At 39.4% G+C, this 17,500-nt stretch overlaps 1 protein-coding gene across 3 annotated transcripts in view; it reads left to right on the top strand.

Annotated features, from left to right (window-relative positions):
* Positions 1-17,500, top strand: part of cdin1 (CDAN1 interacting nuclease 1) — a 60,495-nt gene that overhangs the window by 2,002 nt on the left and 40,993 nt on the right. For all 3 annotated transcript variants that reach the window (XM_043262315.1, XM_043262314.1, XM_043262316.1), the window contains exons 3-4: positions 15,316-15,361; positions 17,072-17,136. In XM_043262315.1, the coding sequence (XP_043118250.1) occupies positions 15,316-15,361; positions 17,072-17,136 (111 nt within the window). The remainder of the gene's footprint in view (positions 1-15,315; positions 15,362-17,071; positions 17,137-17,500) is intronic.

Here is a 17,500-nt window from a genome sequence, read left to right as displayed (position 1 = left end):
ACGTAAATAAAAACGTTTATTTTGGATGTGATTGATCACAATCGTTTTATTGCACTAAATAATTATACTACTGCTAATAATAATTGTATTATTGATATTGTTATTATTATTGCAAATTAAATATATAAAAATGACACAAGTAAAAATAAAATTAATATTAAAAAGTGTAATACTGTAATATTATTATAATAATAATAATACAATTTATTAACACTCATTTAATATTAATATTTTCATTTAATTTTATGAACGCATTATAATATAAAATGACAACACTGATGTTAATTGCTGTACTTTATAAAATTAAATCAGAGCTTTTGGAGAAAGCCATTCTCTAAATTAGTCGTGCTTCTTACTGTGATGTTTTATTAGAGCAAATATCTAGAGACACAAGACCCGACGCACTTAAACTCAAGCCTGTGTTTTATTAATCTGATCTACTATCGTCAAATAGCGCTTTCGTATGGTGAATATGTTGAGTGTGTGTGTGTGTGTGTGTCCGTGACAATGAGAGCGTGTCTTTATTGAATGTAACACATGTAATCCCGGCAGACCCCCGAGACGCCGCCGCTCTTCAGAGGTCACTTAGAAAGTCATATGAAGCAGGAGCTTCCTGTTTTCATCGTGCTGTAATCACAGCTAGAGTCCGGCCCCCGAGTCCCGCAGGAATACACGTCCACCCTCAGCGCAGCGCTCTTATTGGCGTCAGCAGTTTGCAGAATGTAGTGTGTATTAGTCTCGTGCCCCAGATGTGCTGCTTTATATGCCATTGTCCTCCTGGAATATCCTGATATATGGCCTCGCTCGTTCGCGCTCGCGCCGTGTTTTGTCTTGCAGGCAGGTTCAGAGCTAGCGGTTCTTCTTCTGACTGCCTGAAGTACAACCCAAACCCAAGCCGGACGGGTTTTACTAGACCTGCGCGCTGTATCGGTCCAGCATCGAGATCACTAATATTTAGATGTATTTACATGTATACTTTTATATTCCTTTAATTTATATGTGCATACATTTATTATATAAACACATAATGTCCTTAAATATACATGCATGCATGCATATATTTATATATATATATATATATATATATACAATATGCATGCATTTGCTCGTTTTTAACCATTTTAAAAAATTAAAGATCGCATTGCAATTAATCTTAATTAGTCAAACTGCAGCTGGATTATTGGGACAACACTAAGAGACAGATCTACAGATCTGATTTATTCTACTAAAATTAAAACTTTCATTTTTCCTTCCATGTTTGTATAATTTTCAATAATTATTATGTAAGTGAAATTGTTGTTTTTATACGATTTTATATCCAGTCAAATTTAAATAAACGTTTTATAAGACTGTAAGTAAATAAAATAAATAAATAAAGTCGCATTCAAATAATTAGGCAAGATAAATCAGAATTTAACAATAAAACATAATGAGAGAAAATAAATTAGGGCTCTAAACATTGCTGCATTTTTAACAAATGGATGTGATGTGATGAAGATGCTTGATTTTAATTAGTTAAACATGCTTTTTGATAAAAATGAAAACAGAAAAAAGGGCACTGTTTAGAAGCTAAATCATGTCATAATGTGTGTGTCTGTAAGTATCTGTGAACAACTGAGAAAGAAAACCCATGTGTAACAGTGTCTTATAGGAAAAAACCTAGCTTTAACACAGATTTATTACATTTAATTTATACAGTTGTTTTACATTTGATTATTCAATTTCTGTACGTGAATACGGTTAGGCTTACCTGAATAATATAAAGCATTCTTTATTTCACTTCATTCATCTAGGCTTATTTTCTAGCCCAGCTGCAACTAGGCGGATCATTTCCAGTGAAATTCAGAGACCTTTCCAGACATTTCAGTATTTTTTTTTTGCTTTTTTTTATTCTGCAGTGTACTGTATGTTGCAGAAAAACCAAATATGGCGACGTGCGTCTTTTCCCCAGCGCTCAGACAGTGATTGTGCTCGTCCAATGAGCTGAGCGGCGCTCTGGAGGCCTGCTGATTGGTCTGGCAGGAATCTGGGCTCTTAAGACACAACACATCGACGGGGCCATCCATCATCTGGTAGCGTGCGCTCAGGCCTGCCAATACAGCCCCGTTCTAGAGGCAGAGCCGGCTCTTCTGTCCTTCCTCATCCGTTCTGTCAGAGCAGCCCTGAGCTCATCTCCTGAACGCCGCAGCGCTGCGCGCACACACACACACACACACACACACAGGTTTAACCTCGGCCTGTCCTTACACACACACATCTATAGGTGCCATGTTCATACAGTGATGTGTGTTGAGCATACTGCTTTTTTGTTAGCAGCGTTCACGTCAGAGGATGATCATGTGTTTGTTGATGCTTTAAATGCACTGGAGCTTAAATGAGCTCAAGGCAGGATGGATTCTGATTGGCTGTCAGTGTTTTGAAAGCGATTTCACTCAGAGATATTATAGTTAACTACAATAACAACAAAAATAGCTGAACATACACATATATAGTTAAGTAAAAGTATATAGTCCAAAAACTGAAAATACACAACAAAATGATTTAGATCAAATAGAAATAGAATCAAATATAAAATGTGAATTTTGTTTTAATAATAAGAGATTATTCCAAATATTCTTAAAGCTATAATAGGCCGTGAGGGCTAATAAAGCGTTCCAGTGATGTTGTGAAGAGGTCGAGTGTTTGGATCTCAAGTGAATTTGCTTTATTCATTTTGTCAAGAAAATGAGAAAGTGGTGTTCGCCTGCAGTGCTGGTCTCCTCAGCCGCTGTTTGAGTTCTCTCCGCCGTGTTGCTAAGGTGTTTTGGGTGGTTGCTAAGGCAGTGCAAGGCTGTTTCTGACTAGTGCAACTGCAAGTCAATAGAGACCTCCTCCAATGATCTACCGCAGCGATTCCTCCGCTGAAACTCTTAAATATAAAATATTTACTTCAGGTTCTGAGATAGATAAACATCTCAACGGTTTAACGGCACATGCAGTTATTTTTGTTTATTTTTATCTTTGTTGTGTTTGATGACGGTGCTGTGTAACGTTGCAAGATTTTACCGCAAGTCGTACGTTTTGTAATTTCTAAAATAATGCTGCTGATGATTTCATTTCCAAACTCACAGCAGATGAAGAGAAATCAATGTCAATGAACACACTTTCAGTCAGACCGTCCTCCTCGTTCTTAAAGCAAGACATTTATACTGATACGCTGAGTGATATTTATTATTATTAATATAAGCTCACTGGTTTGTACATAATAGCAAATAGTTTTATGTTACTGCACTTTTATCTTTTAGACAAATTAATCAGAAATCTCACATATTCAAGAACGATGCAAAATAAAATGGAAACAGATTATTTATTTACACTAATATTTTTGTAGATGTTTATCAAGGCTGCATTTATTTGATTCAAAATACAGAAAAAAATACCATTCAAATACCATCAGAACACGTTTTTATTGTATTTTTTAAATTAAAATGATTCCTTTACTTATGTTGTAAGAATATTGATAGAAATGTGGCTTTGCAGCACACTAAAATGTGTTCATTACACCTTAGCAACCACACAACAATCTGCATTATATAATGTGCAATAATGACAGCCAGAGGTTGTAACGAGTACACAGTCCTAATTCAGAAAACTGACTTACTGCCGGCTCCTCATCAGACTAGACGCTCATGTGAGTTGCCAGATTGAGAACATGCAAAGAAACGAGAGCAGCTGACAGCGGAAAGAGTTGAGCCCCGCACTGAAAGCTGATGTGTTGAGCTATCCATAGTTTAATGTTCTCATCATGTAGGATCTGATATCTGATCCAGTTCATTTGTTTACCAATATCATGGCAAAATCTTGGGTTTTCCACCAACTGGCAACCCAGCCAAAGAAAAACAGACATTCCAACACCGAGCGCTCGATTAAAAGCAGAAGAGCAGCTGCACTGGTGATTAGCATATTTCATCAATTATTCCTAAATATTACTCTTAAATTTAACGGGGTCATATGATGCCGTTCCAAGTTAGGAGTGTTACAGAGAGTGAAGGGTTAAATAAATGGATAAATACTGATCCGTGCCTTGCTGAAATAGCACAAATCTACGTCACTGCGTGGTAAGACGTGCTTGTTTTACCTCTGGCTGTAGTACTGCTGTCGTGGAGATGCTGTGTGTTTGGAAGTATGATAAGAGTTCGTGAGTCCTGTCACACGTGTGAGGTGTGCACCGGACAGAGCGATCGCCTTCGTGAAAATCAACATATTTAATAAGGATGGGGCAACAATAGTGTACAGAACGAGTGAAATGATGTGAAAACAACAAATACTCAAAATAATGTTATTTTTAGCAGCGCCACATGACCCCTTTAAAGCTTAAAAACAACAATGAATTAAAGCATCTTTTGCCATGAGCTAGAACATCAGAAACCCAGGCAGCACCAATCAGTCATTACGATTAATAGTGTTTTCATTAATAAACGCTAAAAGTACTACAAGGTCTCCCCCCTTCCACATGTCAATATATATCTGTTTGATTATAAATGTTAATTGTGAATAAATGGCATCTGCTCGTGTGAATAAACGGCCGTATGCGTCTGAGCAGCGTGTCCTCCTGTCAGGCTCCTGCCGGACGCTCCCGTAACACAGATGTTGGAGTCATCTGTCAGCCGGGCCCCTGGCGGCCGAGCTCTGGCTGCTCTGAAGGGACTGTGATTGGACACGGTGCTGTCAGTCTCCGAGCCTCACAATGGAGCCGCATGCAAATCCCGAGCGGCTGGCGGGGCTGACACCGGCCCGGCCTTTCCTCTGACTCCTCGCCATTAGAATTGGAAATGAAGTGCTCTTCAGAGTGCCGTCCGGATCATATGGGGCGCTGTCACTCCTCCCCAGAGAGGGGCCGCGGCCGGGCCCCGTACAACCCCATGAATGAATTTGGGTGTAATGATCGGCCCTCCTTAAAATGCCGTTCCACCCGGTTTGCATATGTCTCCGGAGCCGGAATGAGGAGGGATACGGGAGATGTTGGGAGCGGGACTCGGGCAGATGCTCCTCGTTTGGGCGTGTTTGAATCTGCACACGCCAGGGCCCTTAATGCGTCTGAAAGGGGCCCTAATGTGTCGTTTTCATCAGCGCTGAGGCGGGCTGCAATATGGTGCCAGTGGCTCGCTTGGGGAATATGAATTTTGATTAAGGATGCACTCAGGCTTTTGAAATCCCGAAGAAGTGTCAGAATAATGGATGTCGAGCAAATGTCAAGCATTTGTTAATTTCTCTGTTATCGGGGGTTTATCTAGCGCGATCCGTGCCGAGGCTGCTGTGCCATTGATATGCTGATTGCTTGGCTGCAGACGGTGTGTTTGTGATGGCACACTCGCAGAAGCGCTCCTCATTGATTATTTATCGCTCATCTGCCCGTTATCCTCCCATTACATGCCTGTTAATCCAGCGGCCGAGTGGGACTGACGTTAACCAGCCTCGTTTCGCCAGGCCTGCTGAGTCTGCCTGCTCTAGAGTCACTTGTGTGTGGTTTGGCTGCTGTTTGATGAACTCCAAGCAGACTGTACTGTGGGAACGAGTACCTGAGGACCTGAGGAGGTGACGGCGATTAACGGCTTAGTCCAGATGACTACACTGGAGCGGCCTTCGATATCCACGACCCGCTGACGGAATAAAACGCTAACAGATATTCACACAGGTCTTTATGATAACCCGTCAAAAGAATAGTGCTTTACAGGAGAGAAGAAAAAATAAATGCGCTTACATTTCATCCATTTTTTTTAAGAAATATTAACCCACCCCTTCCACAAAAATAGAAAGAAAATTCATATTTTATGCCTTTATTTGATTACCACTGTTTTTGATCAATTTTTGTTAAACAGTAAATCCAGAAAAATGAAAACAAAGCACAAAATTTGGGAACAAATTTCATTTTGTTTTAATTTGTTAAAGTGCAATTGTTTCAATATAAATAGACTTTTAGATGACCAAAATTAAAATTTAGAATAAATAAATAAAATAAAACTATTTAAGGAGAAAATGTACATAAAAAAATTATATATATATATAATTTTTTTATTTATTTTACACTTTTTATTTTTCTACTATATTAGAACTGTTTCTGTTGAAGAATTCACACAAACATGATCCGTCACCCGGTGTTACTGTACGAGCTAGCGTTATTACTGTAGTATCACACAGAGGGATTTGTAGCGAGGGTGGAATCTTATGCTTTTAAAGCTTTTAAAACTAGTCCTTGAAATTACCCTACCTTTAATAAATGTGTGTTTAAATTGAATGTAGCTATCGTTGTCAACGCTTCGATTTATCTTCCGTTACTGGTTTGTGCTGCAGTGCCTCTCTGGTCAAAGCGTGGTACTGCAGGCCTGTATGTTAGGGCATTTGAGATGAAACGGGTATTCAACAAAAATCTAAAAAAAATCAGTGTAGAGCAACAACAACAGCATTTCGTTATTGTTCCTTGAGATACCCGTGTAACAAATTGCACAGAAAGATTTAAACGAAAAAGGAAGCGATGCAGTGGAAGCTCAGAACGCCCTCCCTGGACTCATTCAGACGGCAGGCCAGTGACAGCAGATCTGGAGCGCAGTGCTCTCCTCTCCTCTCTCAGTGTGAACACAAGCGGATCTGTCAGCTCAGGCCTGTGGCTTCTCTCTGTAATCACAGAGCTGCCAGCATTTATGCGGTCAGACCAGAAGAAAACAGCCCCTTGAAAGAGGAGGATGTGAGCGAGAATGCATTTTCAGAGTGTCAAGGCTGATATGTTGAAAGCATCCTTGATTTGCGAGAACCGGAATGAAATTCTTCCGTGTAGTGAGTCCTGTCATGCTTTGCCAAGATTGTGTGGCGAGCAGACAATGGCGTGCATGAAAACACAAGAAATATCTGACCTCCTTAACTCTACTCAGAAATTACTATCAGATCATCATCTTGACACGGTCTGTTTTAAATGCATTGTGCTTTTATTTTATGAGTTCACTTATTTTAATGAACAACAATACAGTACTGGCCTGTTTTAAACCTTTTATGTATGTATGTTATCCTCTCACCCTGGCTGTCGATCACAGGAAAGGGGTTGGAACGTTAATTACATTTCATTGCTTTGTAGCTGGATTTCTACTGAACTCAAGCGCAAGTACGAATTCTGACTAGAGGACCTTTCCTGATCCTGCACCCTGATCTCTCCTGATCTCTCCCCCACTTCCTTTTAGCTTGTCTTATCATAATAAAGTTATGGCTTTTCTGGGACTGACAGTGATGAGCAGTGCTGCTCATATACAAGAAGCATGCGAGATGCAAGAGAGATGCGAGCAAGATGAGTTGGAGATGCATGGGAGATGTTAGTGAGATGTGTTTGAGTAGATACTTGCAAGATGTGAGCGAGATATTTTGGAGATGCGTGGGAGAAGCGTGTGCGATGGGAGCAAGACTCATTGAAGATGTGTGCGAGACCTGCGTGAGATGCGAGTGACGTTGGGAGATGAGCAACATTTATTGGAAATACGCTGGAGATGTTCGGGAGATGCAAGTGAGATTCCTTAGACATGCAAGCAAGAAGTGCTGGGGAAGCGTGGGACACGTGTGTGAGATGCGAGCGAGGCCTGTGGTTGTATACCGGGATCAGTTGCAGCGCTGGAATGGAACAAATTGGCCAGAATGGTAGTGTTGCTCCAGGCGGGAAGCCTGCTGGTCAGCGTAATCTGTTTCCTCGCTAGAGCATCAATGCCCAGTGCATGATGGGTAAGGGAGGCTTTGCTGACAGTTTTCAGGAGAACTGCAGTAATGACTCTTGGAGGCCAGACCAAAATAACTTTAACACGTCCTGTCACAGATAGCGCTACGAGTGCCACCTTTCACGGCTGATCATAATTAGCGCTGGGATTGTGTTATACGTGTCTGTGTTTGAGGTGACCATTGAGAAACCACTCCGACAGCTGGAGAACATCTCAGATTCTCTTCTACAGTATTCAGAAACAGGAAACAGGCATGTTTTTTCAGAGTTGTTTAAAATGATCTTTTATGCATGCATTAACACAAGAAGTAAAAAGCCGACTACAGGACATATTAGACCATTTTAAGGTTCAAGGGTAATTGTTGAGCTACAGAAGTATTTTACATTTTCATTTATTTCCAATTTTAAAGATGAATTTAGTTGTTATGGATTCATTTGAGTACTTGTTTTTATTAAGTCGTAAAAGATAACAGATAATTTTTTTGTTTATAAAAAATAATTAAAACATTAAAATGAAAACGAAAACATTAAACTCAGAATGTAAGAAAAATACAGATTTTTGTCACATTTGTTTTATAATATTAGTTGTTTAATATTAATAATGTGCATGCTTTTACACCGTCTCACTGATTCATTCAGTTGATTAGAATCATGTTGTGTTTTTAATTTAGTTCAAGGTACAAATAAAAAGAGGAAGCTAATGCTATTCAAGTGTGCACATTATTAAAATGTAAACTGTTGAGAAATGCCTGATCAGACTAACACGCTCACTTCAGCTCAAATATGATGAGATGAGATGATGGTGCGTCACAGTGTTTATTATGAGTCACGTTCAGATGTTTATTTCAGCTGCGTGTCATTTTAGCTTCATCGTATCACACGCGACCTTCAGGCCGCTCGCAGCCGAGAGAGGTTTGATCGTCGATGCTGTGCGACACGTCACATTCATCACCGGCGAGCGTCGATGGAGGCGAGGCAGATGTTCCTTTGCACTTATCTGCATGTGTAATTAGAGCGATTTGCATACGTAGAGCGTGAGACGCAAACACCAGCTCTTTTGCTCTAGTGATAAATATTGACTATGGGGGGAATCTCTAAGATGGGTTTATCAGACGCTACGCACTCGGACCGCCGCTGCACATTAGTTTAAGCGTGCTTCCGTTTCCAGATGTTTAGTGAAGTCGTGACATCATGAAGTTCACTCACAGTTGTTTACGCGTTAAACTGCATTTACTCCCGCTAACCCTGGCAGACAGTCAGGAGCAATCCTGACATTAAATGCTTTTCTCCGAGGCCTTGCAATCATTAGGAGTCTCCCTGACGGATGTGACGGGATCTTCACGTACGGGTCCGTGGCGAACGCTCATTATTATCAGAACATATGACGGTGCCGGCGCTCCATTAGCCAGGTGGCATTCATTAGGTTAATTGCTGCCGTTTCTTATTATTAATAGTTTGTGAAAGTGGCACACTTGGAAATGGTTCAGTCCATGATTAAAGACGGTAACCAACTGAAAGCCGACAAGGTGTTACGCTCCCGTTTGCTTTAGCCTTTTCTTTGGTGGGTTTGGTGTGTGTTTTGACCGGTGTGGAGGTTTGATCTTGATGAAGCTGAGCTGAAGGTGTGGGCTCATGTTAATGCGTCATGCGCCGCTGTCAGGAGGGTAATTACGGCCAGAGCGGCTGATTCCCAAAGCGCTCTTGTGTTTCCAGACCTTCTGTTTTATCGTGTTGGGAATGACACGCTGTAGGCCATCAGCATTACGCTCTTTATGACCTTCTAATGATGCTCTTTATTTGAATGCTGCTGAAACATTTCCCTTGATTTTTCTGAAATTCAGGAAGATTTGTTTTGTTTTTTTTTTGCTGTTTTGTGAGTTCCTCTTGGTTCAATTCAGGAATGATTATAGAAATTCAGATTACATAGTGTGTGTGTGTGTGTGTGTGTGTGTGTGTATATATGTATATGTATGTATAGTATATATGTATATATATATATGTATGTATGTATATGTATATATGTATGTATTATTTGATTTGACTGTTCAAAATCAATTAATGATTTGATTTTATATTTTAGGTGTAAAATGCTATTGTCTCATTAGGTATGTTAAAAAAAAGACCAAGTTGTTTTGCATGAATTAAATGCATTAAATTTAAATTATTGTATTTGGCAGATACTTTTATCCAAAGCAGCTAGCCTTGTATTTAAGGCATGTGTTTACATTTGATCAGTTCTACCTTAAATATTATGTAATATTATATAGTACAAAATAATATAGAGAGAGCTGAAGTATTTTAGAGCTGAAAGTATTCCAAAGTATACCACAATAAGAGGGATCATGTCATTCTTTTAGTACTGACCCGAATGTTTTCTTAAGCAGTGTTGCATAAGTTACATAATCGGATTACTTTTTTCAAGTAACTAGTAAAGTAATGCGTTACTTTTTAATGTACAAGAAAACATCTGAGCTACTTGTTCAAAATGTAGTGCTAGTTACTTGTGAATACAGTGTAGTTCTAGACTAAATGTGAATGTGCATCAATTCATGTCACTGGCAAAAAAACTGATTTAGCATTCATCAAAATTAACTAAAACTAAAAAATGACGGAAACCTGCAATAATTATGTTTATACAAATGTATCTAATATCATTTTATTTAACAATGTTTTGCTGCTGACCTTTGACCCAGTTTAACCATACTAATAAGAAGAAAATACTCTGGATCAAATTGTGCTTCAAAGAGTAGTGAACTTCTTCTCCTGTATCTACTGTACAGACATGAAGTTACTTTTCCTTTGACTTGAGGTTTGATTAGACTTTTTAGTGTGAAAGGCCTTTTATATTTGCCATAAATAACGTCTACTAAATACTAAAAGCAAACAGTCAAGCCCTGCTTATATTTAAAAAGTATCTCAAAAGTAACATAACGCATTGCATATTTTTTCTGGAGTAGTGCAGTATTAGTCCCACCAGAGAAAGTAATAGTTGATGACCCAGTTCAAAAGTTTACATCCCCTTACTTCTCAGTACTGAGTGGTTCTCTGAACTATGTTTCTTTTGTTTTTAGTGATAGATGTTTGTCCTGAACAGTTAAATGTCTGCTGTTCTTCAGAAAAATCCTTCATCTTCCACAAATTCTTTGGTTGCCCAGCATTTGTGTCTTTAAACCCTTTCCAACAATAATGGTATGATTTTTGAGGTAAATTTTTTCCTAAGCTGAGCACAACTAAAAGAATCATATGCAGCTATTACAGAAGAATCAAACACTCTCTGATGCTTCAGAGGAAAAAACAAAACATGCATTAAGAGCGGGGGTGTGAAAACTTATGAACGGAATAGAGATGAATAGAGGGGTGTAAACTTTTGACCTCAGCTGTATAAAGCACAAGATGACTACTATTGCTTTTGCTTTGTATAGTGCTAGTGATATGTGATTATTAGCTCACTCACACTATGTTTGTTTGCTCCTGAATGTCTGAGTGCTAACCGTGTGTTCTTCACTAAATCTCCTCTAGATGACTCCTCTAGGTGTAACATGCTATTGTCTCATTAGGCATGTTAAAAAAAAAAGACTACTCTATATTGTTTCTTGCATGAATCAACTTGAAATTAAATGCATTACATTTATATTATTGCATTTGGCAGATACTTTTATCCAAAGCAGCTAGCCTTGCATTTAAGGTAGTTGCTTTGCTTGATCCAAGCTCTCCTCTAGACGCCGCTGGATTAGTGCCTGCTCTTTTGACAGGTTCATCACGATTCCATTTGGGCTGGACTTAGACTTTAGTTAAATGCTGAAATGAAATTGGAGTTCCTTTGGGAACCGAATACATTAAAAATTTAAGGCTGTTATCAGTCACTTATAAATTACAGTAATACTTCCATCTGTCACGCGCTAGAAAGGCACTTCCTTTCAAAGTGTCATTGTTTCTGAAAGAAGTGAATACTTTTATTCATCAAGGATGCATCAAGTGACAGTAAAATGTTGCAAAAGATTTCCATTTCAACTAAAAACCGTTCTTTTGAACTTTCTGCCAAATGAAATATACAGAAATATTGAGCAGCACAACTGTTTTTAACATTGATAATAATCAGAACTGTTTCTTAAGCGGCTAAATTCAGCTGCGTATCACAGAAATAAATGACACGGCTGTTTTATACTACGATAACGCTGGCGTATTTTTACTGTATTTTTCAACAAGCGAAGGCAGAAGAGACTTCTTTCAGCGGCGCTCCTCTGATCAGCGTGTGTAGGGAACACGTACGTGGCGTGTGTTTGCTGAAGGAGGGTTGATGCTGATTCTAAAGCTCTTTTTCATCTGATGATGTATTTACTCGTGGGAAAGCCTTTCAGACCTTAAACGGTGAGTCTAAACAAGCCCATAATTCAAAGTGCGGCCCATTGTTTGACACAGATCTGTTTTCACAGATATTAAGGGCAGTTTACCTCCTTTTAACTCAACAGGCTAAAGATTTAGCAATTAGGCTCTAATCACGATCATTATATGGAGTAATCCATCTGAAGCCTAACAGATGTGTGAGCGCGCTGGTCAAGGTCCGGTGTTGATGTGTTCACCTAATGGCTGTTATTTGGCCGGAGCTCGTGACTGGAATGTTCTCTGATCCAGAACTCAGTCAACACTTTGGGACTTTGATTTCTTTCTCTTCTTAGCGCTGTTCTTCTGAGATTGAGTGACGGCTCTACGTGTGGGGACTTTCATCTGACCCGGATGAGTGGGGTTGGGTTATCGTTGGCATTTTGTAGCTTCTGAATCGGATTCTTATCCATTCTTATTCCGTTTTTTGATCGATGAATAAATATATAAACAAATTCTGTCAGACATTGGTTGCCTATGCTTTTGACAAAAATACAACGTCAAATGACTATGAAGTCAATTTCAGGTACTCTTCATTGTGTTATGATAGGATGTGATGATTTGTCCTCCCTATAGGCCAACTAAGAGTCTGCTTAGGGCCCCGGCGCCAGTAGGTGGCCCCTGATAGTGCTCCAAGTCACTAGCCAAGTATCCATAGAGTTATGTTTTCAAGAAATAAATCCATTTAAAAGAAAACTGAATCAATTTTTAATTAAAAAACTATATGTTTTTTGTACTTTGTTATAGTAGACTTTTTACTTGATCATCAAGCAATAATCAAAAAACAGGATAAGTTGTATTATGATTTTTCTGATTCAGATTGCATGTTCATTAATGTTCTGACAACAGACAGCCGTTAACGTTAAACAAGATTGTGTTCGTGGCTGTGATCCATTAAAAAGAACTCATTTGTTTGACTTTAAACAACAGAACGTGAGGATTCACAGGATCACCTGAGAAATAGAGGCCTAACAAAAGATGAAAACTCTCTTTAAAGCTGTCTTGTATTGGCTAAAGATTAATAAATAGAGCCTAGCCTATTAATATAAAAAATTATTAAAAATGATTATAGTCCCAGTCTTTGAGCAGCAGCTATTAATTAGCCAAAATGATTCTGCTTAGGGCCCCAGATATACAGGCCCTGCGTTGACTGTTTTAAAGACCTAATCTGGTAGTTTTTTTTTATTTTTAAGATCTAGAATTTACAGAATATTTAAAAATAGTTAAAGATTAATAAACATTGCAGCAAAATTTCAAATTCTAGCCTATTAATATAAAAAATAATTCTTTTTCAAAGAAAAAGGTCAAAAAACACAGCTGCGAATTTGATTGGAACTATTTTTTTCAGTGCCATTGAGCAAAAACAATACATATTGTGTTTAAAATGCATATCATTTTAAATAGTTTATTGAAATACTGTTGTATAAAATCAGTGTCCCACTGCAATTGTGTTGATATTGAAGGTATAATATCTTGGTTGTGCGATGCATATCATAATTTGATTTTTTTTTTTTTTTTTTTTTTTTTTTTTCCACTGCAGTATGCATCTATAACTCTCTCACTCACTCCTTGTCTGGCATCACATCAGTACATTATCAGGCGTAAGTGTGACGTCAGCACAGGCGCTCACGGCTAACTCCGGTCCCTGGCCTCCGGATTGGTGCGTCTCTAGTTTGTTCTGACCAATCAGCACAGAGAGCTGCTCCGATGCTGAATAAATGAGCGGAGGAGGTTCTGGAGAGTGGGATATTCCCGTCGGATCTGTTTTCCAGGTGCATGCCCTCCGCAGGTGTTTGACATTGAGCGCCGCTGAAGATGGATGTAGCTTATGGCCATCCGTGGAATTGAGCGGCCCTCGGGAGCCGCCGCTTCCTGCCATGAAAGGCTCCTGTTTCAAAGGCCATCGGCTGCGGTGGGAATGTTCCCCATATCCCACAAACTCCAGCCATCCTCCTCATCCTCATCCTCAGCTGCTGGCGGGACTCGAGTGTCAGAGTCTCTCTTACACACAAACAAACAGATGGAAAAAACTGGAAAATGAAGAAAATGATGACGTAAAATAAGAAACGGGGCATTTTTTTGTTTGTTTAACATGCTTCGGAGTCTGAATGGACTTAAATAGATCTGTTATTTTCTAATATTTCTTAGAGAAAACAAACTGATTATGATATTTGAAGAAGTCACTGCCAAAACAGGCAGAAAAAAAGAGCATAAATCAGGAAATGGTGTCGTATAAAACAGGAAATGATAATGATGACGAATCAGGTGTCAGTATATTAGAGATATGTACTGATATATGATTTTTGTGACTCATCTGAGCAGTTTTGTTTTAGTCATCAGGGATATTTCCTAGTTTGATCTAGATTTTTGTCTTTGTGCTTCCTCCATGTTTCAGGACCTGAGCAGAAGAGACTTCTTTAGATCGGCTTTAGAGTTACTTTAGAGGAACATTTAATGTTGTTAAAAAGTGCTTTTATAGCCTTTCAGATCGTAACACTGGGTTTATTATAATCTGTGGTGGTTGTTTAAAGTCTTAACATGTAAGCTCTGACTGTTTGTCTAGTTCAATTTTTATTTTATTTGACTTTGGGTGGCTGCGGTACATTAAAAGTAACATATACACAGTACATAAATGAAATGTGAACAACACTTTTATTTTGGATGCAATTATTTATTTATGTGTGTGTGTGTGTGTGTGTGTGTGTTTAAAAGGATGCTCTTATGTTCGTCAAGGCTGCATTTATTTGATCAAAAATACAGAAAACCGTAATATTATATATTAAATTTTTTCATTTGCTTTAAAATAGCATTTATTTCTGTTACTTGGAGCTGAATCGTCCGGTCTTTTGTGTCACGTGATCACGATCAAAACAGAAAGCCACCATTTCAAACCTTCGCATGCATTTATTCAGACATTAAAGCATACTGTTTAGAGCCAATTGAAAAGAGCGATTCAGGGATGAAGAGTGAGGATGTTTCTGACACCCAGTGAGCGTGTGCCGCTGTGTTCCTGAGAGAGAGGTCTGTAGGCGCTCCGGTTCTCCGGTGTCTGTCCGAGGCGCTCATCTGGAACAGCTTTGCCACACTTGTTTCCATGTTCCTGCAGATTACAGGCCGGCCGCTCGCGCCTTTGAAGCACTCCTCTCTCTTTGTCTGCGTGCAATGCACTCTGGTAATTAACTTTGTCCTTCTTTTATTTGTTCCAGTCTTCCTGCGTCCACTCTTCTGAGCATCTTCTCCCAGGAGTACCAGGTTAGAAGTTTTCTTCCTTTGTGCGGCCTGACAGCTGCCTAATTGAATGATGAATGTCCCCTTATTTCTGTGTAATTGAACTGCCAACTCTCTGATTGGTTTGGAGGATTCCCCCCGACCGACGCACACACACACACACACACACACACACACACACACACACACACGCACACACACACACACACACCTCTCTCTCTCGCCTGAGTCTCGGTGGACCTCTGCCAACCCGGCCCCTCCATCTGTCTAATAACATCGAGCCGCTGCTTATTTGCCGGACCTGTAATAAATTATGCTAAACCATTATTATTCTGACAATAATAATTTCCCGGTGCAGCGCGGCTCGGTGTGCTAAATGTTTGCTGACTCGCGCTGTCGCGGGCGCTTTGGGCGTCTGACAGCCGATGATGATCGATGGCCGCTGCTGCGGTGGCAGACGGCTGCGGAGCCACAAAATAGAGCCATTCATCATCCGGCCGACAGCTGTCACTCACGCGCCGGGTCTCCGCTGAATTACTCCTCTCGTTTTTAAATAAGTTGTTTTTAAGCGCTGTCCTCGGGTTAAGACGCCGCTGAATGGCGTTAGAAATGAAAGCCGGAGCGCTTGTAGTTTAGTGGAGGAGGAAATGAAAGCGCGGGGCCAGCTGACCCCTCGGAGCCAGGGCTTTCACTGGAATAACAGCTCGGCCCCCATCACGAGGCTGTTTTGGGTGTTTTTAATGAAAACGTCTCTTCTGAGATCATAAGAGGTCACCTATGAGACGTGTGCTTGGATCCAATGAGGAAGTGCTTCATGGGCTAAAATAAAACATTGGTTTTAATGTTTAGTCTTATTTATATCGGAAAAGTAAGACTCATAATCACTTGGAGACTGCTAGTTACTCTTTCTTTGTGCTGTGGGAAAAGAGACAAAGAGAGAGAGCAAGCATTGTGTGTTTTATCTGAGCAGGGTCATCTAATCAGACATATTGGGTTTAGTAGCCTGCATAGCACTGAATCCTTTCTAACATGGCTTTTTGACCATATATACATGCATACAATCTCAATTTATGTAAAATGTTGCAACAATATTTTGTTTTGTTTCTTTATGTGAAATAAAATCATAGTTGTGGACACATAAGGTAATAAAAATACCACATTTTTTCCTCTTGTTTTTGCATCTTTGAAAAATACAGTAAAAACTGAAATATGATTGTAATTTAAAGCAGCTGTTTTCTCAGTGAATGTGTGTTAAAGTATCATTTATTTCTGTGAAGAGCAGCTTCCTCCAGTCTTCAGCGTCACTCGATCTTCAGAAATCAGAATAATACACTGACTTACTGCTCACAAACATTTCTGATTATTATCAGTGTTATAAACAGTCGTGATGATCGATATTTTTGTGGAAACCGTCGTACATTTTATTTCTCAGGATTCACAGACGAATAGAAAGTTCAAAAGACATTTACTGGAAACCGAAATCTTTTGTGACGTTAGAAATGTCTTTACACCTCGTATGGTGTTTGTGTTACCACGGCAACGGCTGACGCGTTTGAATTGAATCCGTGATCAGCCCCGCAGCGGAAAGCCGAACCGTACCGGCCCGCAATAGAGCGGTTCTTCAGAGAGAGCCCATCGGCCCCGCAGTAGCTTTCTTTGCTATCACATGTAATCCTGAGAGCTGTGTGAATATATTTAGCAGTTAAAGCACCTGCTCTGTTGTGTTTGTTTCAGAAGAGGATGAAGCGCAGCATGGCCAGGCATCACGCTCCTGACGTGCTCAGAGCATACTATCAGAGGTAAGAGACAGGGATCATAATGACCTGAATATTTCTCATCCCTTCTCATGAACACGGAGCCGGTAGTTCACTGATGTCAACAGTTACTCCTTTCCAGTTGGACAATGAAAAAAGCTTCTCCTTTTTTGGTCCATGTTTCCCTTTCTGTGTTTTTCAAATGCATCTAAAAGCCATTTACTCTGCTTGTTTATTATGACTGGGTTTCACTTTGTAAAATAATAGTGCAGTAAAAAAAAAAAATACAAAATTTTAAAAAGTTAAGTGTTTGCAAGCAGTTTATCTGAGCTACATATAAATAAATATATAATGCAAAAATGTTGTCAACTACATTTGTTTATTTAAATGGTCAAATAAATTGATTGCA

Source organism: Puntigrus tetrazona, chromosome 17, assembly GCF_018831695.1.
Source record: "Puntigrus tetrazona isolate hp1 chromosome 17, ASM1883169v1, whole genome shotgun sequence".
In the NCBI taxonomy this organism is placed as follows: Eukaryota; Metazoa; Chordata; class Actinopteri; order Cypriniformes; family Cyprinidae; genus Puntigrus; species Puntigrus tetrazona.
The sequence above is the reverse complement of the archived record's forward strand: the minus strand, read 5'-3'. Positions and strand labels throughout refer to the sequence as shown.